At 39.5% G+C, this 26837-nt stretch overlaps 1 protein-coding gene across 1 annotated transcript; it reads right to left on the bottom strand.

Moving 5' to 3' along the window:
* Window positions 1–539: 539 nt before the first annotated feature.
* TTLL8 (tubulin tyrosine ligase like 8) lies at window positions 540–22370 on the bottom strand. The gene is made up of 13 exons (XM_068931256.1): window positions 22292–22370; window positions 15893–15984; window positions 15174–15330; window positions 13930–13997; window positions 12509–12637; window positions 10088–10202; window positions 8691–8813; window positions 6686–6875; window positions 5171–5319; window positions 4023–4269; window positions 2634–3072; window positions 1152–1439; window positions 540–569 (listed from the first exon to the last, which is right to left on the bottom strand). The coding sequence occupies exons 1-13, from the start codon at window positions 22368–22370 to the stop codon at window positions 540–542; spliced, it is 2106 nt and encodes a 701-aa protein (XP_068787357.1).
* Between the last annotated feature and the right edge of the window lie 4467 nt (window positions 22371–26837).

Consider the following 26837-nt stretch of genomic DNA (forward strand, 5'->3'; position numbering starts at 1 on the left):
GCATCTATCATAAGTCACTCTGAGAGCCTCAGTAAGCACATAAAAAGCTTCAGCTACCATATTTTAGATGGCAACAAAATGGCTTGTTTGTTTCTGGTCTTGGCAAACAGTATCCTGAAAAACACGTTTTTATGCTATACTTGACAATGTACTTGGTAGGAAGATCCCTCTTATTAATCCACAGGGAACAACGATAGTGATACAAATTTAATGTAATGTTTCTGTAACAACTTCAACACGCCTTAAAAACCAATAGGAATCTCTCTTTACTATTTCTATTTCTTTGCAAACCTATCTAAGACTCCTATCAGAAGAGTCTACAGGCCTCCTCTTATTTGCAGAACAGTTACAGAGAATAGGAAAGGTTTCCCTCCCTCTTCCCCAGTCACAGACTTCCCAACTGCACAGAAGGAACAAGCGCTAGAGCTGAGAGCTCAGCTCACGATCCAGCCTGGCTTAATCTTTGCCACCTCTACTGTCTATGTTGCAATTCTGTGCTGAAAGAAGATCGTGATCATTCTGCAGAAACCAGACTGTAGTCAGAAATAGCCACCAACCACTTTAAGTGCCTACAATTTAATCAATAATCATTAGAATATGTCGATTTTTATCTCTAATTAATCAAATCTCTTGAGCCATTCCAAGATAGTAACACAGGAGATGAAATAGGTATATTTATTGTTTTCCTATAATGCAATCAGAAGCCCTTAAGAATTATTTGGGAATAAATATTGCCAGCTAATGAAAAATTCTGCCTTACAGACAACAGGAATCCAGAAGGGAAATAAACCAAATAAAATATCACTGCAAATGAAAACTGCATTGAAAGAAGAGTCAATATGATACGGATGTACAACAAAACGGACAAATCAACTAAATATTTATACTGTGTTACTCATGACACTCAATACACACAGTTCAATATTTTTTAAACAAATACTACCTGGTATTTTAGAAGATTGATGTAAAGGCCAGTTGAAAGAATGCATGTGCGGAAAGGAAAGATCTGCTTGATGTACTTTCCAGAATTTTGCATCTTTTTTCCCTTTGATTTTATTTATAGGTGGCAAAAGTCTTTGATCTGGAACGCTTTGCTCAGATTGCACAGGACTGCTTGGAAAATGAGTGTGCCCAAAGGGTTTTGTCCTTACATCTTTTACTTTACATTTTTTCTCTAGTTGCGTCTTGAGAAGCTCTGGTGCCTTACAAAGAACATTTTTTTCTTTTTCAATTTTGAAATTTTGTTTGTAATCTAGAGGTATCATTAACTCTTCTTGCTTTCGGCAGCTGGTTGAAGAATTCTTAGCTTTCTCTTGAGGCATCCTTGATTCTATAAAGTTAACATTCATGATGGGAGTAGCCTTCTGGCTTGATTTTTTAATAGCAACTCCTTCTATCAAAAGATCTGTAACACTAAACGGAGGCAGATCCAAAGGAGCCTTAAGAGAAACAGAGATATATATCACTAACAGATTCAAAAATATTAAGTGATAAAGACCCTACAGTCTTATATACTAATTCTAAATGCATAAGTTTGTAGGTTTTGCCTTATTCTAAGACAATAAACAGAAATGAAGATGAAAAAAAGCGGTGAATTATCAGCCTTCATGGTAAACTATTGGTAACTATTCCTTCTAACCCCTCTGGGTATATTTGTCTGTCTGTTGCATTTTTCTTACAGCTAGCAGGTAAGTTTTCAGCAAGTGATTATCATCTTTGCTATCGGTCTGACACTGTCACCAGCACAATGTGACTTAGATCTTTTGTTTGACTTCCCAAGCACAACTGTAACAAATAAATAAAAACAACTCATGTCTACAACAAGATCCTTCCTCTGAAACCTTATGGGAAAAAATATGCAAGGAAATTTTAAGAAAAGCAAAAAGGCAAATTCTGTTTTGCTCATTTGATATAGGATGATATAGCCTATATTGATAAGATACGGTGGGTATGGTGATTCTATCCATTTATTGCAACCTTCACTGGAGGGAGTGGCCAGTATAGATCAGAACTTCAGTCCTAAATTCACACATAGCTGAATGCTTTATAGACAAGAGTCCAGTGAAACCATTAAGCCCCCCCAGGACCTACACAAATGTAGCAAGCAATTATGCAATCTGATTTCCTCCAAATGAAGGCAGATTGTTCCTGCATTACATTGATTCCTGAGCTACATATAGTATATTCAGTTTTACAAATTGAATATAACTAAATTCCACATTAAAATTATAATAATAATTATAATTGCACATTGTAAATTATTTAAATTATATGTGTGCAGACGTAAAACAAGTACTAAAACTGTAATAAAACTAATGATATTTTCAGTAAGATTCAAAAGCACAGAACATTATTTCTTCTACTCTAACAATGATTTGGGGGCTAAACCGCACACTACAGAATTTCCAAATAGCTGATCTGCTTGAAGTCATTGTCTTTAGACTCGTTTAACAGTAGAGGAAGGAATATTTAAGTCTTGCACAAAGTCATAGGAGTATTCTGTTACATATACAATTGATTTAATATTCCATTTTAAACTGGATTTACTATATCAGTTAAACATTACTTAGACTTCAAAGCAATTTCCTGAATAAATATTCCTTGAATCAAATGTAATGCTATATCCTCCATACCTCTCTCCAGAGAAGTTCAAATTTTCCTATATCCTTGTTTTTGCCAACTTTTTTGCTAGTGAGAACCACCTTGATTGTATCTTCTTGTACCTGAGTACATAGTTCTGCCGTGACTGGGGTTGAAGGAAGCATAGTTGGGCTAGTGTTGATTTCAATCAGCCATGGTTTAAAGTCCTGCCCAAGGATAAAATCTGCCCCATATAACTCAAAACTGTTCTTCCTGGGTTCGACACTCTCTTGAGCCATCTTCATTGTGTAGATGATTGCTTTTTTCATTGATGGACATATAAGGTTTTTCCACACAGTGCCATGACCTTTCTTTTCTAAGTACTCCTGAAATTTAGTACTGGACCACATATTGTGAAATGGCAGCAGACTATTTCTATTTGAGGCATTTTTGTAATTTTTCTGGATAGAGTTATTGCAGAGATGAATTGAGCTGTAAAGAAAGCAGATGCAAAGCTATTACCCAGCTGCAAACAATGCAAACCTTGAAAAATGCAGGTTAAGGAGAAACACAGAACTGATCACACTGGAAGCAAAACTGTCTTTGTACTAAAAGCTATAGAGTTTGTATAGTAAACCTATTTTCAAGTTCTTTCATGTCTTCACATGTGAAAGGAAGGATAACTTTTTATTTAAACTGTCAGAGTAGGCTGAAGAGAACTGAATTCACTTCCTAGGTCTTCGATAAGGAACTGGGGTACAGAAAACTTACGCAGTGAATTAAGTCTGGCTATGCTTCCACCCTCACCACAGTGTTATCAGGATACCCACTAAAGGTTGTAAAAAATTCCTATCTGTTGAGCAACACCAGATAATCAGTGGAAAACACTAACTGTGGACACACATTAGTGATTCACGTCATTAGGCACCACATATGAGACAGAGTGCTAAGCAAAATATTGATTTAGAGAATAATGCAAAATTTCTAATAGAATTCACATAGAATTTTCCCGAACTGTACCAGTGTCCATCCCTATCCTTAATATTTGACTTTAGGTGTCATATATTCAAGAGTGAATCAAAGAACACTGTTTTTTTAAAGTCACAGTATGCTACTAAACTAAACTCCCTGTATTACTGAAATCAGATTAAAACTAAAGATCCTTAACGTGACTTGTTATAAAACACAACCTCAGACTGAGTTAGCACTACACAGCATATCAGCACAGATTGTGTTGAAATGCAGCTTCAGAAACTCTATAACAGGTAAAACATTAATAGGTAAAACTCTATAATAGGTAAATAATCTGAAAATGACCATAATGCTGTATCTGATATATTGCAGACATTTCAGTCTAATCTTGCTCATTCACTTTTGCGCGCATAAATTTTGCTTACATTCACTTTTGCGCGCATAAATTTTGCTTATCCTCCCGTAGTTACCTGTCCAGATCATCTAAGGAGAAATGTTGTGTAGAAAACCTCAGGTAGCTCTCTTTATAAAACCATATGGTTAGAGGATTCCAGTCAGTAACAAGAAACCATTGTCTGATGTCAAATTTGGTGTCATAAATTAACAATGGTGTCTCAATGTATTTTTGAGCAACCCATTCGTTTTCCTTTAGTGAACATCTCTCCGTCACCTCTACTAGCCTCAGGATATCATCCAGTCTATCTTTGCACACAATATCTGAAAGAGGGGAAAAAAAAAAAAAGTAAGCTCATAACACTACTGTACTCACAGCTGATGAATGAAGGGGGGAACATACATGTAAAAATTTACATTAATTTTACTCCATGTAATATACTGTACAATAATACCGGCACAGTAGAACAATATTAGGGATTACAGAAAAAATATGACTCACAGGCGAACTGGACACAACAGCCCTGTCTGCTTACATGAATTAGGTGAAATAACAAATACAAAATGAAAACAAATTGTTTACATTATTTGAAGTCAAACTTTTGACTCTGATCCTTAAACATTTAGGTACACTCTGGCTCTCAAGCACGCAGTTGGCTCCACGCTAACACAGTGAAGCGAACGAGAACTTACATGTTTTCACTTACGCATACACACTGTATTTTCTGCTGGAAAAAAGTCTTCCCCTTGGTATGGGAAGCCCCTCTACCGCTTAAGCGCCCTAGCACACTTCAACAAAAAAAAGAAAAAAAAAAAAAAAAAGAGAGAGAGAGAGTTTTATAACAACAAGCCCATTTCACTCCCCATCTGACGAGTAAGAGAACTAGCTTCTGCTGAAAACTAAAGAAATTCTCATTACCCTTGAACAAACAAACAAAGGTAAAAATTTTACTTTAAATGTCAAATAAAAGATAATGGCAATTTATTTACCAAATTTTCTCCTCCAAAACGCAGACTTGTCCGCATCCTGTAAGCATAAGGTACTAAGCAGGTTCTAATTATGGAAAAGGAGAAGATTCTAAGTAGAAAGAATCATACATAGACCCTATTTGAAAAAGGGTAGATTTTTATAACAGCTACAAATATTGCTTTGCTGACATTCTCCAGAAGTTCATTCTGTCATCAGCTAATGAACTTATCCAGTTAAAGACAAAGAAGTTATTACCTCTGCCACGAGATTTTGCTCCTGGTTTAATAATCCATATATTGCGATTGCCATCTATAGCTTGCTGTGGATTTGCTGACATGATTTTGGACAGAATAGTTTGACACTGCCCAACATAACTATATGCATTGCAAATAACAGCACCCTCACTGCAAACAAAATAGTGCAAGTTTACACATCACTGTGCTAAAAGCAGCAATTTATAAGGACTTAGTCATATTTCATTTTTTCCTAACACCACAAAAAGATATTTCTTCTTGTATTGCAAATAAATAAAACCACATAAAATGAAACAAGCATAGAAGAGCAAGGATTTAGGTTTTTTTCTACCCTTATGCCTTCCTCATTCCAAAAGGACTGGAAGAATAATCATGTGAAAGTTGGGAGCGCTGTGGGGGAGGTTTAATTTCAAGAAGCAAGCCCTCACTCACATATTTCAAATAGCGTTATGGCCACATGACAAACGTATTGCTATTCTTGCTATTTGGTGTCTCCCTCAAATACAAATTTAAAATTAATTTCAAGAGCAATTTCAAAGTGTCCAAGAATTGGAAAATTTACTTTTAGTGCTATCATTAAACCAAGGATTAAAAAATGTAAGTGTCAGTCTTCTTTCCAAATAATAAAGCTCCTGACTACAAATAACTGGCTCATGAAAATTTGCAATAAGGATAACGTATGAAGTAGGAGCAGAGTCAGGGTAGCTACTGGAAAGAGAAAGGGAATCATTCCTTACATCAGACCTAGCAGGCCAGAAACTAATAGTAACACCTAGAGGAAAAACAAGCAAGCATACTAGGCATTCTCCCTATTGAGAGCACCAATCCTTCTGCTTTGTGCAGGCCCAGGCTGAGGCAAATGAATGAGTACGTATTCTAGTGGATTATTTTTGTCTGCAATGGAGTAAGTACAACATTTGAGTTTGTCCTAAGGCTATGGTCTAAACCCACATCTATTATACTGCTGATGTGTAGCCATAAGGCTATTTAGTATTTTGGGTCTCTTCTCCAGCCTTCCCAAAGAACTTCAGTGACAACTGCATCGCACAAACTAACACTTCTGTGAAAAAAAACCCCAAACTGTTAAATCAAAAAAAATTCCAGCAGCCATAGATAAGACACTCTCGTCACAACAGCAATCCATACTACTGAAGAATTCCATACTGCTAAAATTAGTTTTAGTTTGTCCTTCCACTGTGCATTACGTGTACGCTTATTAGTTCCACAGAAGGAAATATGTTCCATCTAATGGGATTAGACTTTCAGCTTACATTATTTTGCAAGTTTCTCTGAGATGAATAAAGCTCTGAGTGGTCAAAACAATTCCTTTTTAGATAAACTGAACATACTTTTCTGACCAACTAGTTTCAACACTTTGGATCAGACTGTGATACATCACAGAGCACTTTACAGTAGCAAGGGGCTATTTGCCACATGAAGTCCTATTCATTGTTCTAATCTAACTTTTAGCCAGGACTTGAATTTAAAGTAGTTAATTGCAGCAGTGAAAACTTACTGAACAAGAGAATAGTAATCATCAAGTAGTTCATTCCATTTCTCTTCACTGAGTATGGCAGAACAGTCAGCTGTTCTGTCAATGTCTTTATGTTGCATCTGCTCCAGGTAGGTCTCACACACAAGGCAAGCCATGTCTACTAGTTTTCCAGGAAGCTGTTTGACCCCCATTTCGTTATAGCATTGAGAACCTTAAAAAAACAACCACAGAAAAAGCTGAGTGGTGTTAATGGTATCCCCGACACTTTGTGTAAGTACAGACATAATTACAACAGAAAATCTTCCACAATTTAAGAACTTATTAACGGTCAGAACTTACCTTATATCTGACAGCTGTCTTCACACTAAGGAGGGGATTGGATTTTGATTGAGAAATACTTTCTTTGCTTAGGTTAGGATATTTTCTTTTTTAAAAGAAAAAAAATTAAAAAAATACTTATATTGGTGTTTGTAACATCATGCAGTGAAAGTCACAAGGAAACTTCCATATATAAAACAGAATCAACACCAAATTTGAGATAAACTTGCCACTTCCTTAGAATACACTCATACTCCTGTCCTTCAGCCAGGAAATGACATCTGGCATATGGCAATATTTTACCATTCTTCAAATAGTGGGTGTCTTGAGGCATGTACGGGAGTTTATCAACACCATGAAAATACATTTTGTAAATATGGAAAATCCACTCAGTGCCTCCTGGTTCAGTGAAGCATGATTAAATGCACAGTAAATTCTCTGTGCAAATTTCTAGCTCTCCTGGTGTAAGACAATATTCACATCTGTCAAGCCTTTCCCAACCATTCACTGAAAGACAGATTCCAGTGGCTGGCACCATAAAAACACTGACACAAATTTGGCCAGTGTCCAGGCAATCAAATAGTCAGGAGCTCAGTATGTGCCTGACCATGGTAGGAGTGGGTTTTTACTTGTCTTTCTCATAGTTTTCCTCTGACCAATATCTCTTTAGAATTCCATATCTCGGTCTGCCCTTCCTTGGGCCAACATTCTTCCCTCTTGAGTAGATCTTAAATTATTTCTGCGCTTCCCCACAGTCCTCTCTATCCGTAAACTGCCACCAAGGAGTAACCCACGCCAGCATCTACTCAGCCTATCACAGGTATGACTACCTTCTCAGCTCCCACTTCCACAGCAGACTTGAAAAATCCTTGAATTGTATGGTTATATCCTGGTTGTATCCAAAATACAAACCTTCATCTTGTGGTACCCAGCCATTTGTAACTGGCTCTTCTTTTGGGGTGGGGTGGGGGGAGTCCCAGGGTATACACTATCATGGACAGCTGATTAAGTTCATAAATACCAAGTTTCTGTGCTTATCCAGCTCTGGAAAACCCAGCCATCATCCCTGATCTAACTGAACTGTAGTTGACAGCAAGAATTTCTGCTGCTGTCAAGGGAAGCAAGTGTAACCCCCACAAATTTTTAAAGACTTCTTTGCTTACTTAGAAGCCATTTTTATATATAAGCTGTCAAGAAGATGAACGTCTCATAAAAAGGATGAGGTCATTAGATGGTAAGGGCTGTGAAAATGCAACCACGTTACATGACATGAGATCATATGCCATACCAGTGCAGGCTAACTGTAGGTAGGTAAGAGGTAGATTTTTCCTTTAACACTCACCTTTTCCCTCCATCAATAAATCACACTGTGGATTGCAGCAGAATGGAACAGAAGCTCTAAACAGTAAATATATTCAATTTGTTTGTTTTTAAAATGTGGCTTGAATTACACTAAGAATTTAGGGCCCTTAGAAGGCTTTTTTAATACTTCTTCCTCCATCACTTATAATTATTATAAGTAAATGTGATCCCTTCTGCTACAACTGTACAAGCAGCTGTGAAAATAATACATTTCACATTCCAACTATCTTAGTTACGTCAGCCAAAAACAGAAAACAGTATCTATCCCTTAAAAATGTACACTCTGCAAGCTATTCCCTGGCCACTTTAAAAAATAAAACCCAATATAACGATGCTCGAGAAATACCTTTACCTGAGTATACCTCTCTCTTGTTGCTTTTTTCTTCAGCCTTCTGTTCTATTCTACTGCCGGCATTTAGACCAACAACCCATTTTAGTATTCCAGAGGCTGCTGTGTTCCGGAAGTCCTCTAAAATAAATCACATTATTATCAGTTTTATTTCACTAAGTCTAATAAATCCATTAATAATTCTAAAGGCAAATCAGCAGTGAACTTCCTTCTGGAAATGAAACACTGGTAAATCTCATAATCTTCTGACTAACCCTCAACCTAGTATAGAAAAAAAAAAAAAAAATTAGTTTGGACAGGGGACTGGCAGAACTTGGCTGTTCAGTTGAACACTGTCCGGCCTCCTTAGTCTGAAGCATTTATTGAACTATATCAAGCTCTAAAATTAAAACCATGCAAAGTTCCTTTTCCTCATACCACTAACCATTCATTCATTTGAAATGCAATCAAAAAGAGAATACAATTCATCTGTCACTTAAACCTTAACATTCACAAAAAAGTTTTGTATAAAGATTAGAGACTGTATACACCTCTAAGACCATCCTACTGCGGTCACTTTCCACCTCACCACCAGTGAAAAATGTAGCAACAATATGTTTTGCCTGCATAGCAAAGCCTTTTAGTGGTGCAAAATCAGCGCTAGTGTCTCTGGCTAAAGCTTTAAAAAAAAAAAAAAAAATACACCCCCCGGTGCTTTACTGATCCAGAGGGCTGACTGACGAAGCATGTGAGGTTAAAGAGACCTAAGGCAAGAGAACATATTCTGTAAGATAGGCGGCCAGTGCAACGCATGCCTTATAACTGCTCTGTGTACTACTTGTTCCTAGTCAAATAGCAGGATCTGCCACGGCACAAAATAGCAGTAAGATAAGACTACTTTAAAGGAATATGTCTTTACAGCCAAACTTTAGTTAAAGAAATTATGCTTAAATGCTAGAATTAGATAGCTGAATGATTAATCAATCTACTTCACTTTTTATGAGAGACTCTGCGGATAAGTGACGTATCTGAAAGACAAATTTTTTGGTACTCTGCAGTTGCACGGTAGGAGCGTTATTTTGGATTTCGCCAGCATACCTAAAACAATAGATACTGCTTTACATATTCCCATGCTGAAGCTCTTGCAGGAGTGAGGATACACACACAGTGGAAGAGCAGAATTTGGCTGAGTACTTTTGATGTTGCAAGGTGCCGAGTGTTCTGGACCCAATTTAACACAATATTTTCACACTTGTTTTAATGGTAAGCATATGACTTAAATGGTGCTACAGAAATACAGTACATGTTAAGGCGTTTTACTAGATATAGGCAAGTGTCCAGTACTTTCTTGGATTAAATAGTAAGTATACAAAAAGATCCATGGTTCAACATTGAAATGATTAAAAGGAACTTACCTATAAAATCTTGCTTTTCATCTTCCATGCAAATACCATAACAACGGGGAAAGAAGGTATGAGGATTTGCTTGAGCATACCATGGTAAATTTCTCAAATTTAAGCAGAGTCCAATCTTTAAAAAAAATAGTAATATTATATACATATACATGTGTTATATCTATGCACATATATTCAATTATACAGATTTGCTGTGACTTCACCATAATGCCATACTACTCCTGAAGGAAGCAGAATATACAAAATTGTTTGATGCTCACCAAAACTGAGATGGGCATTTGTATAAAGCATGCAGTTCCACTGAAAGGATTCTACTTGGTGCTCTGATGATACCATTATAATCAGAGGGATTAGCCAATTCTAACTGCTTGCTGCTGCAAAAGAAAGGGGTAATCCTGCTACCCCTTCTTCCCTCAATCTCGGTCTTGCTTATCAGACTACCTGCTAATCTATTTCCATATGCTGATCTCTCAGAAAACTAATCCAACACAAAAAAGTGAATAACTTTGGGTCAGCTACTAGTTTAGCTCAGAGAAAGGTCACGTACAAGAGCCTTCAGGAAAAGACGGGAACACACAGCTAAAAGCAAGTCATTTTGATTAATCCAAGGAGGCAGGGGAATTTTTTTTTTTTTATTTGCTGCTTTAGTGAGTTAAACCAATCTACTCTGAAATCAGAGGACTACCTAAGTCGGCTCAAGGTAAATGGCATTAGCGTACATCAGGGAGAAGGAGAGGATGACGGGTAGGTAGAACACAGCTTTAAGGATTAGTCCAGCAGCTAATTAAGATCAAATCATCTCATGAAACAGTCTAAGTATAGACCCTATCTCCTTAGACTCCCTCTGTAGTCAGTGGAAGAAGATAAGATCTGAAGGTCCTGTTCTTTGTTCTCCCATTTCACTATCTAGAGACAGAGCCTAATTTCCAAACTTGGCTACTGAGATAGAAGTAACCCAACAAGTTGGACAATATGACCAAAAGCCATAGTGCAGCACTCAGGCAAGCTGCAGAGTTGGGAGGTTTGTGGAGAGACCTCCTGCCACTTAACCACCACCTATACAGTGAAGGAGAATCAGTTCAAGCACGTTTGCTGGTTGAAAACATAGCAGTTTGGCTGAAGGTTGACATACTTTCCTCAAGAAACCAGATTCTAAACCAAGAAAGGATTTAAAAAAAAAAAAAGGAATTCTATACTTCTATACTAATCTTACTATAGCTGCTCTCTTCTAGTTGTCGTATTTTGTCTTATTTCTCTGCTGTTGTTACATAAACAATTCTTGAGGTATTAAAATTTCAATTACTTAACCACCTAAATGATTGTCTTTTATTTGAGGCAAACAATAGAGCCAAATTTGAATTACACAGAATCACAGAATGGTTTAGGTTGGAAGGGACCTCCGGAGATCATCTAGTCCAACCTCCCTGCTCAAGCAGGGCCCTCTAAAGCACATTGCCCAGGATCACATCCAGACGGGTTTTGAATATCTCCAGCGAAGGAGACCCCCCCACCTCTCTAGGCAACCTGTTCCAATGCTCTGTCACCCTCACAGTGAAGAAGTTTTTTTCTCAGGTTCAGATGGAACTTCCTGTGGTTCAGTTTCTGCCCATTCATGTGTTCTGCTTTACAGAACACATAAACATAATAATATAATCTTTTCTCAATTATTAATACTGAGCTAAGGCACCAGTTCTACCAGGAACGTAGTCCTCTGCATTTTAAACAAGATGTAATTCTAAGACCACAACTGAATTCTGAAGCTAAATCCAAGTAAGCTACGTGAAGCCTCACCAAATGTTTTGACGTACTTTGCTTTGTTCAAAGTATTTTTGTGTAGGTGGGAATCTAGTTTAGGAATATTTGGGATAACTCTGTAATATATCACCTTTTTGTATTTGAACATGAATGTGAATAAGTATTTGAAAAAACACTAGTGCCTTTGACAGATGATTACATTTATAAATAAGAGTAACCAGTTAACTAATTTTCTTTCAATCTCTCTCCTCTTTCCAAAGATTAATTAAGACTAGGTCATGAGCTTAGCAAAATGTATAGTTTAACATGGACCTGATTTGTAATTATATCTGCATGGGCTCCATATCAATAAAAAAAATCTGATTATATACTGGGGTCCTACATACTAAATCTAAATAAATCGATTTTTCTTTAAGGAATTGCAAAAATCTAGTACTCCTTTACAATAGTCACTAATTATAGAGAAATAAAATCAACCTCATTGATGGCAAGGTGGACTATGATCCCATATTCATGGAAAAACCTTAACATTAACTTCTTACCTCACTTACTGGTGACTGAGTTTGCAGAGAAATTGGATCCTTGCATATGCGTCTATGAAACCTAGAAGCACAGGCAACTGCCCCCTGCAACCTGGGGACCAGATGACTTCAGCAAGCAACTTACTTTAGTTGTAAAGGAGCCAGTTTTTGCATAATGATTCAACATCTGGTCACAATGCAACTCATGGCAATTAATAGCATCCCTTCTCACAGTCCAGAACAAAGAGGCTTCTTCATTTCTCACCATCCTAGACTGGTATAAAAAGAGAATTTGTACTACGTTCATATAGACGTAAGGCCTTGGAAATTGCTAACGATATATCAATACTGGACTCCAAAGAGCTATATACACTATTTCTTTACAAAGCCACAGAAATTCACGCTACTGCAATCGCTTAGTCAGAAGAACACGTATTTTGATGGACCATCTGACTTTGTACTATACCTTAAGAGCTGAGGTATATGGGGGACTCACTCCAGGCTGTAGAGAAACCAACGTTGGCAGCAGACATCCTCACCTTGCTAGATGTAGGACGTTCACAGATTTCTCGCATATCAGTACACGCTTATAAGGACAGTCCACATCCAGTCTACATACAAATTCCACTTGCCTTTGAGCCACACAACATTAAAGTGCTCTCTAAAAGATGATCTAAATGCCATCAGGTCAAGTCATCATCATCGTTCTCACAATATTCTCACAAAGGCAGACACTGAAAGCAGTAATCAGCTGAGCTAAGTGCAGGCCCAAACACACACACGAAGGACTCAAACCACCTCTCCTCCCTACTCCTCACATGCCCTGAAGCTCATCCAAAACCTGCACATGAGCAGCAGTTTAAGTTTATATATTGTGACTATAAAGCAAGCTCAGGCACATTTTTGAAATACAATAGAGTCTATTGTACTGTCTATATATTGTCTGTGTTGTCGAAAGAACCCTCCCTGTCAGTTCTGCCTGATCTCCATGCACAATAAGTCTTCATTTCCAGAAGATATGCAAACAATTTCTGTCTCCCATTGTGCACACCAGGGAGACTGACACTGGCTTCTTCAAGTACGTAATAAGACAAAGCATGAGCCACAGGTGTTGCTTTGGGTGGTACATAACATAAGTGAACTGCTTAACAGACACAAATTAGGCACAAATTTGACCATCAAATATTAACTCTATACTTATGAATTCAGCTCAAACCTGATACGTACTAACTGATTCAGCATAGGCTCCACACCCTTACTAAAATTATTTTTATATGTAACTACTGGACTACAAAATTGCATGTTATACTTATAGAGAGACAAACTCTTTCCAGTGTAAATATAAAGTTAATGGCATCTCTTTCTGCTAGCCTCAAGGCAAATACCCGTGTTACGTTCTGTGTCATTTCTGACTGTCAGCAAAATTTGGCCCAATGTGACTGTACAGTAGAGAAAATAATTTTTACAACAGGGAGAAAATGAAATAAACAGTTGTCATGACAAATTTTACAGGTAATTTAAAAATATGCTTCAATATAAAACCAATAGACAGGTATATTATCTTACCATTAAATCATGAATGCCATCCGAATTGTTAACACAAGTCACTTCTTCCCGCAAGGTATTTTTGTTTCCTTAAAAAAAAAAAAGTCATGTATCAACAGCAGATATTATCTTACTACTTTAAAGTCCATGAAAGACATGTGGGAGCACAGTAAGGGCATCCCCAGAGGATTAAGAAACATACAAGAGACTGACAGTTCCTGAAGCATTTTACAACAGCAGCTACATGCCCCCAAAGTTAGTTCAAAATATCTCGGAGCACAGACAAAACTGTGTTTTACTGCCCTGAATATAAAGAACCGGGCTGTGCTTGCTGTAGGAGGAGATGGAATAGTGATACAAAAGCCATGGGCAGGCTGGTTTGTCATTGCTCCAGCTGCCAGAGGTTAGAGAAAATAGCCACTATTTTGGAATGAACTACCATCACCTGTAAGCAAGAGCCCAGATACATTAAATCTTTTCAAGAGGACAAGGACGGCATTACATGGCTCTGGAAGAAGCACACAGACCAGTTTCTGCACACAGACCTGTTGCCATATGCATCTGCCTACTTTGCCTATGATTGGAACTAGCAATATTTTGCTGTGAAGGAAATATTTCATGTTTTATTTTTCTTAAGAGTCTTTCTCCCGACATCAAAATACAAGAAGTCACATTGAAAGAAAAGCTTGAGTTTTTTAACTTTTTGAGGCTCAAGTCACAAAGTTCTATTTTTATGTTAGAAAATATAGGACGAATATATTTTACATACATATAGTCCTCAATCTCTCCTGCTTTTCCTAAGGAAGACTTATGCAGATGAATTTCTTTGCACAGAACAAAGAATTCAAAATTTTCTCTAAGGTAAGGCAGATGTTAAAAGCAGTATTCACAGATCTTCCTAGATACCTTTCCAAATAGGTGAAAATGCATCCTATTTCTAGCCCGTCACACCAAACCATCACAGTTTAGCTTCCCAGAAGTTACCATGGGATGGTGATGAAGGGCTAAACTACTTTGTCTCTCTTCTGCTCCTTCTATCATTTGTACCTTCTGTTCTCTAAACAGGATCATTTGGAATTTCTCATCAGCCCTCAACATTAAGTCCTTTCAATTACGGAGGAAATGCCAAAACAAGAAAGCTATAGTTAATCATTTCATGTTGATCATTTCATGTTGCTGTAAGAACTAGCAATACTGAGAACAGAACACTTTCCATACAAATCTATTTTCTCATCCACATCAAAGATGTTGCTGAAGTACCTTACCATTCTTCCCAGCATCTTCATGACAACTACAATACTGGTCAACTTCACCATCCTGCAAGCCACTTCTACGAGGAAGCCTTTTCTCCACCCAACCTTTTTTCCTCAGACTTTCGCGAACTACTGGGTATGATCCACAGATGGTAAAGATTTTCTTTTCCTAAAAATATCAAGAAAGTGATAAACACGAATTTTTTTTGCATGGAAACACCTATATCAGAGTTAAACCCAAATCAGAATTAACTTCAGAGTCAACAGACTTCGAAATTGCAAGCATATTTTGGAAACGAGAGAGAAAAGGTTAAAGATTTATTTGTGAGACATCAATACCTACATCTGAACAGACACATAAAAAACGCATTCTTTATTCTGATGGCTATCCTGCTGATTATTCTCTGATAATCAGCATCAATTTCTTCCCCCAAAAAACTGTTGGATAACTCAATGGAATACAAGCTAGTCTGTTACACCCATTTAATGTCGGACTATATATACACACAGCTAGATATAAATACATTACTTAATAATGTCAATCACTACCTTTTTAAGGTGTGCAATTAATGATCATCTCTGAAGTTAAAAAAAAAAAAAAAGACTCAATTTTCCAGACTTTCTGGTAGACAATCTATACCTTTGAGAACTTAAGTTCAGAGAAATAGGCAATATGAACAAATACATATTTTTATGCAATTAAAGTAAATCAGCTACTAAACATTATGTACCTTGATTGCCTTTTTAGCTAGAATTCTTGCCAACTTATATTTGTCTGGTTTTGGGGTGGGAAGTAGTTCTTGCATATTTTGGGGGGTTCTCCCTACAGAAGAAAAGAAATAAAAAGTAAAAATCTAAGAAACAATTAAAAAAAGCAGCATAGGAAATTTTTTTTTATTTCAGTGCAGAGACATACTGCTTAAATTAATTGTGATGTACAGGCTAATATGTGTGACACTGTGGTGGGGGTTTACTACAGGCCACCTGATCAAGAAGTCGTCGTCAACAAGGCCTTCTACACACAGCTGGAAGTAGCCTCACGATCACAGGCCCTGGTTCTCCTGGGAGACTTCAACCACCCTGACAGCTGCTGGGAAGACAGCACAGCTAGGCACAAACAGTCAAAGAGGTTCCTGCAAAGCACTCATGATAATTTCTTGACTCAGGTGGTGGAGATGCCAACAAGGAGAGGTGCATTGCTAGACCTTGTACTAACAAACAAAGAAGGTCTGGTTGGAGAAGTGGAGGCTGGGGGCAGCCTTGGCTGCAGCGACCATGAGATGGTGGAGTTCAGGATCCTACGAGGAGGGAGCAGGGCAATAAGTGGGATCGCAACCCTGGACTTCAGGAGAGCTACCTTTGGCCTCTTCAGGGACCTACTTAGGGGAATCTCACTGGGTAGGGCCCTAGGAGGAAGAGGGGTCCAAGAAAGCTGGTTAATTTTCAAGCATCACCTCCCCCAGGCTCAAGAGCGGTGCATCCCTCTGAGTAAGAAGTCGAGCAAAGCGGGCAGGAGACCTGCACGGATGAGCAAGGAACTCCTGGCAAAACTCCAACAGGAGAAGGAAGTCTACAGAATGTGGAAAAGGGGACAGGCCACTTGGGAGGAATACAGGGACGCTGTCAGAGTGTGCGGGGATGCGACGAGGAAGGCTAAGGCCCATTTGGAATTAAATCTGGCAAGGGATGTCAAGGACAACAAGAAGGGCTTCTTCAACTATATCAGAAGCAAAAGGAAGGCTAGGGAAAATGTCAGCCTGCTGCTGAATGGGGCGGGTGCCCTGGTAACAAAGGAGGCAGAGAAGGCGGAGATACTGCTAAGGCCAGCCCTCAGGAATTTCAGAGCCTGGGGACAAGAGAGGAAGGCTGGAGAAAGGAAGACTCTCCCTTGGTGGAGGAGGATCAGGTTAGAGATCGTTTGTCCAAACTTGACATCCATAAATCCATGGGCCCCAATGTGATGCACCCACAAGTGCTGAGGGAGCTGGTGGATGTTATCGCTACGCCACTCTCCATCATCTTGGAAAGGTCCTGGAGATCAGGAGAGGTGCCTGAGCACTGGGAGAAAGCCAGTGTCACCCCAGTCTTCAAAAAGGGCAAGGAGGAGGAGCCAGGGAACTACAGGCCTGTCAGCCTCACCTCCATCCCTGGAAAGGTGATGGAACAGCTCCTCCTGGAGGTCCTCACTAAGCATCTGGAGGACCAGAAGGTGACCAGGAGTAGTCAGCACAGATTCCCCAAAGGGAAATCATGCTTGACCAGCCTGATAGCCTTCTCTGATGGAATGACTGGCTGGGTAGAGGAGGGGAGAGCAGTGGATGTTGTCTCCCTGGACTTCAGCAAGGCTCTGGACACTGCCTCCCATCACATCCTCCTAGGTAAGCTCAGGAAGTGTGGGCTAGATGAGTGGACGGTGAGGTGGATGGAGAACTGGCTGGATGGCCGAGCTCAGAGGGTTGTGGGCAGTGGCATAAAGTCTAGTTGGAGGCCTGTGGCTAGTGGTGTCCCCCCAGGGGTCAGTCCTGGGTCCAGTCTTGTTCAATATATTCATCTGGAGGATGGAGGATTCACCTGGAGGAAGGCAGAGAGTGCACCCTCAGCAAGTTTGCTGAGGATACAAAACTGGGAGGAGTGGCTGACACACCAGAAGGCTGTGCTGCCATTCAGAGGGACCTGGACAGGCTGGAGAGCTGGGCGGAGAGGAACCTCCTGAAGTCCAACAAAGGCAAGTGCAGGGTCCTGCACCTAGGCAGGAATAATCCCAGGCACCAGGACAGGCTGGGGGTTGACCTGCTGGAAAGTAGCTCTGCCAAGAAGGACCTGGTGGACAACAAGTTAAACATGAGTCAGCAGTGTGCCCTTGTGGCCAAGAAGGCCAATGGGATCCTGGAGTGCATTAGGCAGAGTGTTGGCAGCAGGTGGAGGGAGGTGATCCTGCCCCTCTCCTCAGCCCTGCGGAGGCCTCACCTGGACTACTGTGCCCAATTCTGGGCTCCCCAGGACAAGAGAGACATGGCACTCCTGGAGAGAGTCCAGCGGAGGGCTACTCCGCTGATGATGAGGGGACTGGAGCATCTCTCCTGTGAGGAAAGCCTGAGAGAGCTGGGCCTGTTCAGCCTGGAGAAGAGAAGACTGAGAGGGGATCTCATCAACGTGTATAAGTATCTGAAGGGGGAGTGTCAAGAGGATGAGGCCAGCCTCTTCTCTGTGGTGCCCAGCAACAGGACAAGAGGCAATGGGCAGAAACTGAACCACAGGAAGTTCCATCTGAACCTGAGAAAAAACTTCTTCACTGTGAGGGTGACAGAGCATTGGAACAGGTTGCCCAGAGAGGTAGTGGAGTCTCCTTCGCTGGAGATATTCAAAACCCGTCCGGATGTGATCCTGGGCAATGTGCTCTAGAGGGCCCTGCTTGAGCAGGGAGGTTGGACTAGAAGATCTCCGGAGGTCCCTTCCAACCTAAACGATTCTGTGATTCTGTACGAAAAGGCTTAGAGAGTTGGAATTTTTCAGATTTGATACAAAATATTTTTGCCTGGACTCTGAAGCTGTTGACTGTTAGGTAGGGAAGATAAACCTTGTGATCAATCAGTTTCATAAGATCTGGTTGTGTTTAGATTAAATTGTCTCAAAATCTGACAAATGCTTAAATTTCTTGAGTTCAGACAGATATACTGATTTTGTTACCATCAATTATTCCCACAACCATATAGACATTACAACATTAAGAACATTGGAATGTAAATGAAGCAACATTGAAAAAATACAGCATAGAATCCTGAGTTTATTATGAGCTCACATAAACCTATTTAGTTTCCTAGCGAAAATGAAATGCAATTACAATGATATGACCTGAAAACAGAAGGCCATTTAAAGGTAAGTTCTTTGCAGCCAATTTCCCCCATAGGAACTTCAGTGTATATCATTTATCTTGTTTTCAACAGCTCACAGTTATTACTGCAACTAAGTGCTTGAAATAATTTTTTGCTTTGATTATAGCAATAAAATATGGTTAATTTGATCTAATTCATTTTTCTACTATGTCCATGTTCAACTGCCTGCAACATTTTCCAGATACGACTGCTTAAAGGAATAAAACTAGCAAGTGAACTGGAAGTCATCTTTACCTAAACAGTTGTATTACGTTTAGGCTCTAGACAGGAGAAAGAATGCAGGCTGAAGCCAGTGTCCTGCCCATTTGTTGTGAAATGGGCAGAGACACCCCACCTGTCTCTGAGGCTCGGTTGCCCGAAGTACAATTTAAATAGTAAACCCTCTTCAGTTCGAGCAATTGTAATGAGTGACAAAAAGCAGATCCAATTTTATCTGTGGAGAACAATGATATATGCAGCTGTAGGAAAAGCTCTCATCTCTCCTTATCAACTGCATACTAAAAACAGTTCACTTGTGCTACTCTTATACGTTGCCAAAATGACATTTATACACTTATACATTGCCAAAATGTCATTGGATTATTTACCATAATATCTGCTTCATTCTGGTGATCATCAGGCTTTTGGGTGTGGGGGCGGTGGGGCGGAACAGAAAGGTGGTTTGAACTCCAGAATTCTCTTGTTCTCAGTGAAATCCCCAAGAGTAAGATTATGGCTCACCTTTTAAGTCCTAATACATCATTATTCGGGCAGACAAGAATTTATACTGAGAAATTAGACACTTTGTGATTAGATACTAGATCTATAGATTGTATTATGAATACATATTGAAGCATTAGGTCTTGATAAACCCCCCAAAAATGGAGGTTAATGCAGAAGAGATGCTTCAGGTGAGGAAATCAGCAGCTTCTGGAACAGAAAGTAGCCCTTCACCATCTGGAAGGGTTTAAATGATAACTCCTGCCCAGCTATCAAGATTTCAGCAGAGGTCAGCAGGATATTATTTCAGATTTTAGACTGTATTAACACCAGGACCAAATAAGAAATGAAAGTTGAGTTACAGAAAGAAGGAAAGCTTTCTGTCATCATGTTCTCCTTTGTCTCCAAATCTAGGAAAAGTTCTTTCTTGAAAAGCCTGGACCAGCAAATGATAGTACTGAGGGCAAGTCTGGAAAGACTGGCAGAGTGGCAACTATTAACTGCAATGCTCTGTAGGCCTGAAAAGGGGAAGTCTAATTCTGCAGCCGAAGAGATAAAGGGCTGAAATTTCACTGTTAAGCAGCTATGCAATAAAGTAACAAGCACGGTGTTCACAACGCTTTAGAAGACTAGCCAACACCTAAAAACTGCATAAAAGTTTATTTTAAAAACCTAAAAATTTTGCAAAAGAGAGGTAAGCATGACAACTTTTAAGTTTAGCGCTTAAAGATACAAATGATAAATACAATAATATAATATAATGCAGATAATTCAAATCTGAGTGCATCTAAAGTAATTAGTTAAAAGTGGGAGAGGTGAATAAGCAAAAAGACACAAAACTAAGAACTGATGACACATATTTAATGGAAAGCTAGGGTTTGCATTCTTTGGACAGCTGGAAGTCATTGTGTCTGCACAAGCAACAAGATACCAACCAGAAGGAAGGAATTTGGGTGACAAATCCCATCACACTGAATCTGTGATTAAAAGTGACCAAGGATAGACAGGGTTTGAAAATATTGTGAGCAGCAGCAACAATGACTTAAAATCTGCTGTCCTGTGCTGTAGCATCTCATCCTCTCAGTTGAACTGAGGGTGTGGAGGCAAATTGCTGTCTGGATAAGGAAACCAATGCAATTTAAAAAAAACTTCTTCAGAACAAAGCTTTTATTTGGGGTTGGGTGAGGGCAGAGGGAATAGCTGTTTTTCGAAGGCAGATCAGTTTGAAGCATCAGAGGTGTGCTGCTGGAGCTCCAGCTGTAACAGCAGAGAGTATGAGGTAGATCAAAGTTTTTATGCTATCTTTTTCTCCTCAATTCCGTCTTGAACTTCAGTACTTATATAATACAGATAAAATCCCTCTGACCTTATCTAACTTTTTATATAAATCAGATGTTGGAAAGAACATAAAAATAAGCACAAAGACTCCGAGGCCCAGAACTACATTGAATTGAATGAGACTCTTTCCATAGACTTCAGTGGGGCTGGGTAAATGAACAGCAGAAGAACATGAATAATTTAAACCAGGATTGCTGGCTAAGAGGACAGATCTTCAGAATAGAGCCTCAGTCAAGGTCTCTGTCCAGAAAAACACATTCCAGGGCAGTTGATTCTAATCCTGGATAATTAATACTGGATAAATGGCAAACTCAGGAGCAATCCAGAACAAGTCACAGTCCCTGCCCTGTCAATAAGGGCCAGTAAGAAAGAAGGGCTACATATTACCACAAACAATATACAAAACAGTATGGAGATGGGGGGTGGGGGGGGGAGGGCAAATACCCTCTGCCGACATTTCTGAAAACAGCCACCGCTGGGGCAACCTCTAGCAATTTACCCCTGCAGAAGCCACAGTGGCCTGTTGCAGCTGCTGGAAAGCAGACCTAGGTGAGCTGGCAATAGAGAACCAGAGCTCCAAGTTCCCAACACAGGAAAGGATTTGGATGCCCCAAGTCTGATAGTTTAGAGCACAAAACCATGCAATATCAGCCAATCCTCCTGTGCACACACTGTTTTAACACTCTTGCTTTCCCTTTCCAAGGCATACAGGTGGTAGGAATCCCTACAAACTCTGGATGTCAGGATATCTGTCTCCACAGTTCGTAGAAAACAGAGCAGAGAACACAGCTTGTCTAAACCTAACGCTCTGCCCTGTGTTTGAGGAAATGGCCACTTTCAGCTCTCTCTGTGACAGGCGTTTCTTAAGTTCAATTAAGAAAACGTAGGTATTGGTTTTGTCTTTTTTCTTCTAAAACTGTTTACCTTCACATGACAGAGAGAATAATTATAACCTGTTCACTAAAGAGGATAAAACTTTTGCCAGAGCAAACACTGACCTGTAAATAGAAAGTTTAAGTATAAAATAAAATCTGAAAAAATACTCTGGGGAAAGCTCCAGGAATCATTAAATAGGGATATTTCATACTGAGACCTCTGTCGTCTTGAAAAAGGAAGCATGAACAGCAATTTTTTGTGATAGTTCATGGTCATAACTTGAAATTAACAAAATCGATTAGAAATTAATTGGCCAATACAAACTATTTTCATCTTCACTTCTTTCTTCATCGCTTAAAGCTAGCAGGCATGGATTTCCTTCTGCATGAATCTGATTCATCATGACACGTTTAGCTCTGTCATTGTTACTTCACTCTTTAGCCGTTTTTCCTATAAATTTAGAGGCAGAAAAAGAGTTTATCGTAAAATATCTCATATTAGCATTCGATAGGTAACCCCAGCTTACGAGGAAAAGGAATCCAAAATTCTTTTGAAGATATTTTGCCTAATCATTTATCATTCGTTTTATGAATAATAGCAATACTGTCTTTGGACAGTTTCTCCCTGAGGGACTTCCCACTCAGTAACAAACAAAAAACACTTCTAACATTTGAAAAAAACAGGACATTATTATAAAACCAAATCAGTTGCCAGGGAAGCTGGACTACTCTAGTTTCTGAAACTAATTTGGATTTTTTATTGTGATCTGATGGAGTCTCTTCAGAAATACAAAACCCAGATCACAAACCACGCAATCTTTATTTGAGAAATTCCTTTAACTCCAACCAGATAGTGAACTTTGTGCAGAGCAACTGATTACACGGCCAGTTAAACACTAAAGTTCCTGGTACGGATCATGTACAAGTCTGATTTTTGGAATAGGGAAGGGAGAAGAGAAGGGACACCTGACTAAGGAACACATAGGTAAGGGATGTAATGGAAAGGGAGAAAGGAAAGAAGTACCTACAAAAGTCAAATTCTACTCTGTTGATCTACCTCCGATAAAATCATATCCAAGATCTTAAAGAGGGCTTTTCGTGTGCGAAGCCAGATAACTCAATCAGCAGAAACCCATTCATTTTTTATATTAATTTGCTGCCAGTTTAATAAGATATCAGTCACAGCTTGTACAAGGGAAGAGGGGGAGCGTCATGGCCAGAACCCACAATCCCTTTCGACATGCTCTTTAGGGCAGCTCAGGTGACTTGCAAAAATCTCACCTCTCAGCCGCTGCAGATGAACGCTAGAAAAGATCTATAAAATTCATAACAACTCAAAACTACCCACACCATAACATATAATATATGTACATCCAAAAGCATGTATGCACCATCCTTTTACATGGAAGATCCTTTTGGGTACAAAAAGATGTCTGTTTTCCTATTGTGCTGTAGGCAATGTACTATTTCTTCCAGATCTCTCATTCTAACTGAGCATCTAAGGCATTTTAAGTCCAGGTTTACAACAGTAGCTTAGATCCAACAAAATTACAGATATGCCACTTTTTAACCATAACTAGACACACATCCTAAGAGAAAAATAGCAGATAGAAGCACCGAAGGTGAGATTCGATAAACTGGCTCCTAACTGCAGAGTTTGCCTCCTCTCTTGTCTGTTCTTACGAGGCAGGTTAAAACAAAATTTAAAAATATATATATAAACAGTCAACTGTACGTTCTTGTCCCTGGTGAGCTTCTACAAGAAATCTGCCTGCTGCATCACAAAGGACAAATTCCTCTGCACTTCAAGAGGATTTTTTTCCTCTTCTGCTTTCCTAGCTAGGTAGCGGAGGAGGGATTCACCCACCGGATTCAGGGTACGAACAGTTCCCAGTAGTGCAATAGTCTCAAGATGTGTAGATGTTCCCTAGATTAGGATCCACAAAATCACCTGAAACAGTTCCTACTTGTCCTGTTGGGAGGGAGTGGATCACCACGTTTTGTTTTTCAGAAGATGCTTCAGCCAGATTTATTCATTTATAGATTTTAGCTAGGCCCTTTTTTTTTTTTCTTTTTTTTTTTTAAGCTAAGGCTCTAACTCCTGGTATTAGCTAAGCAGTAGCATATAACCATCTTTCTGTTGAAACCCAGTAAGGCAGGAAAGGGCATTCTCCACTCTACTCCAAACAGAAATACTCACAATGGGGCACATGCACTGTTATCTCACAACATTGACCCCTGAAGGGCCTGTGATTTTTGTCCCAGGTTTAGGTTCCTGCCCAGTCTTAAATGTAATATAAACATATTTTCGGTCTGTAGCTACTAACAGAGTTGTTCAGTCTAGCGTTTTAGGCTTATGGCAAGGATTGAGTCTCCTAAGCCCACTGAGACCACTTCAGTAATCTTAATTACAGTTCCGAGTCCTAGATTTTTAACCGTGGCAGGTCACATCACTTCTGCAATATACCCAGAAGAAATAGGGCCTTAGTTCCACAAATAGAACCAGTCCTTAAATTACACCATTACCTTGTCCTTACTTCAAAATCACTTCCTGTGCAGCTATTTCCCCCCTCTCAAGAGGGCTGAATCAAAGCGCCCTATGGAGTTACCTATACATGGAAATCTTAAGATGCTGTGCAGTAGCTTCCTGACATCTGCTGATCCTCAGCAGATTTGTCCCTAACCACCACCAACCTTTCTTGCAGCAGCCTGCCCCTGTGGCTGAGGGGCTCGCCAGGCCAGCGCTGCCTTTGTGACCTCCACGGACTGCCACTCCGGGCAGGTGGCACACCACAGGCTTCCCAGCTGTGCTGGGGAAGTGCATCATCTACCAGCATGCAGTAATTAGTGTTACGAGCAATCAAGAGATTTACTCTGTGTCAAACACCAACATATAAAATCACTTGGCCAGGAAGGGTGGGCAGTAGCAGGGGGCATGAAGGCAGTCACTTTGAATTACAAAAGCGTTTGCCCGCAGAGTCAGATTTACAGCCAAGCCTTCTCCAGCTGAGAAAGGCTTTTCGTGTAGGGCTGCTAGCCCTACTTTGTTGCTTTAAAGGCCTCTTACCTCCAAGGTTTTCTTTTTTTGCTTTGGATTAGAAAGTTTAACCTCTGCAGCAGTATCCATGGCAGGGCTCCTCATTACCAGGGGTGGGGGGAAGAGGCCTTGCACCTGGCATGCTGCATAGTCCCCACTATGCAATGAAGGACCTGTGGCCAGGCTGGGAACCCGGAGAGGGTGTCTCCACAGGAAAGGAGAACCTATGGCTGGTAGTTCTATAATGACTTCTTCTTATTCTCACCTATTCCTCCCCTTTTTGAGTCTAAAATGATAGAAAAACCTTGGGTATAGTGACATACCTAACTGCTACTTCAGGCTCAATTCAAATTCTAACTTAATCATTCTGTTTAGCCTATTTTTCTTTTCCTTTTCGATGAATGTCGTTTTCTTCAGCTCTTATTAAAACATCCAGGAGTCTGATGCAATGCTGTTGCATTACAACAGTGATGGGTGAACTGGCCCTTTAGTAAAAAACCTTTAGAGGTTCCCAAAAGAAAGGTAAATATTCCCTACTATGCCCTGTTACTAGCTTCTTTCTGACCGTTCCTGACAGAAAAAGCAAAAATCAGTACCTGTTCTTCTTGCTTGGAGAACACCTCAAACCACTGGAGTCAAAGGACCTTAAAGACTCTTAGCACCTTGTTAATGTAGGCTTTTTGTGGAAAGGAAATTCCTTAAGAATGTGTCGCATCCTGTTGTAGTTTCTTTTCTCTTCACCTCGTATTAAAAGTTGTATCTACTTAGATCCAAACTTCTGGATAGCCAGAGTAATCATTATTTGACACAAAAGATACCTCTTAAAGATGCAGATACAGATTCAGTTTTACACAGGCAAGTATGTTATCACATGAAGGAAAACAAACAGTCAAAATGCATTCAAAATATTCTAAATATGACTCCCAATCTCTTCCTTCTAAAAAGATCCATGAAGAAGCTTTACAGTATCTACACCCTTTTCCAGCCTTCAATCCATCTGTGAGATTTAAAAAGCTGTTTGGATGTTATTTTTTATTTTTAGGTAGACCTCTCACTATTTCTTTGTGACTTTCAAAAGAATAATGTACTTCTGTGAACGTTCACACCAGTATCACCGCTAAAGGCAAGAGATCTGTCAATACTTAAGGAAACAGCAGTTGCATCCTGTAGTCGACGATGTATTAGCCTGGACAAAACTTCCCAATGTTTTAGGTTTATGGAGAGGCTGCTGTATAAATGGTCTTAAGAGGCACTGCTCTAAACTTGGAAGGGTATTCACCATACATTAAAATGCCATAAAAAATGTCAGCTTTTCCAAAACCAAAACCTCCTAGCGTACCTGAAGTGCTCCACCTGCGCTGTACATACCTCTTTCTCACTTGACGACTTCTGCTCAAAGGCTACAAAAACAAATGAGCTTTGCAGTATGCCCTGAAAAATGGTTTGGGTTATTTCAGATTAAAGAGTGAACTTCACAGTCTAGAATCTTTCAAAGATACACAACAACCACAACAAAAACCCACCTTGTCAGCAACTACCCTTAGTTAAATTAAAAGGCCTATTAATATGGAAATCCTTTTGTTGTCCTAAATCTACTCATTCACACAGGTAACTCAGCTAGGAGGAAAGGATAATCTGTATAGGAGATATCCCTTGTTTAAGGATAGCTACATTTTTAAGTTTTGAAGATAGTGAGGAAAATAAGGATTTGAAAAGTAACATACCTAAAACCACATTTTCCTGTGTGAAAATATTTTCTTCAGATCAGTAGTATCGCCTCTTTCTTTGCTGCTATTTTTCGCTTTGGCTGGCAGATTCTGTCTGGCCACTTGGT

This window comes from Struthio camelus, chromosome 1 (genome assembly GCF_040807025.1).
Source record: "Struthio camelus isolate bStrCam1 chromosome 1, bStrCam1.hap1, whole genome shotgun sequence".
In the NCBI taxonomy this organism is placed as follows: Eukaryota; Metazoa; Chordata; class Aves; order Struthioniformes; family Struthionidae; genus Struthio; species Struthio camelus.

Excerpts from the sequence above, each read along its gene's own strand:
- TTLL8 (XM_068931256.1), bottom strand. The coding sequence starts at position 22,370 with ATGATGAATCAGATTCATGCAGAAGGAAATCCATGCCTGCTAGCTTTA. Across the intron at positions 4,270-5,170 it reads AGCAAAATCTCGTGGCAGAG|ATATTGTGTGCAAAGATAGA; the intron begins GTAATAACTTCT and ends CCCCTCTTTCAG. Across the intron at positions 570-1,151 it reads AAAAATGTAAAGTAAAAGAT|GCACTTAAAGTGGTTGGTGG; the intron begins GTAAGGACAAAA and ends ATTAAATTGTAG.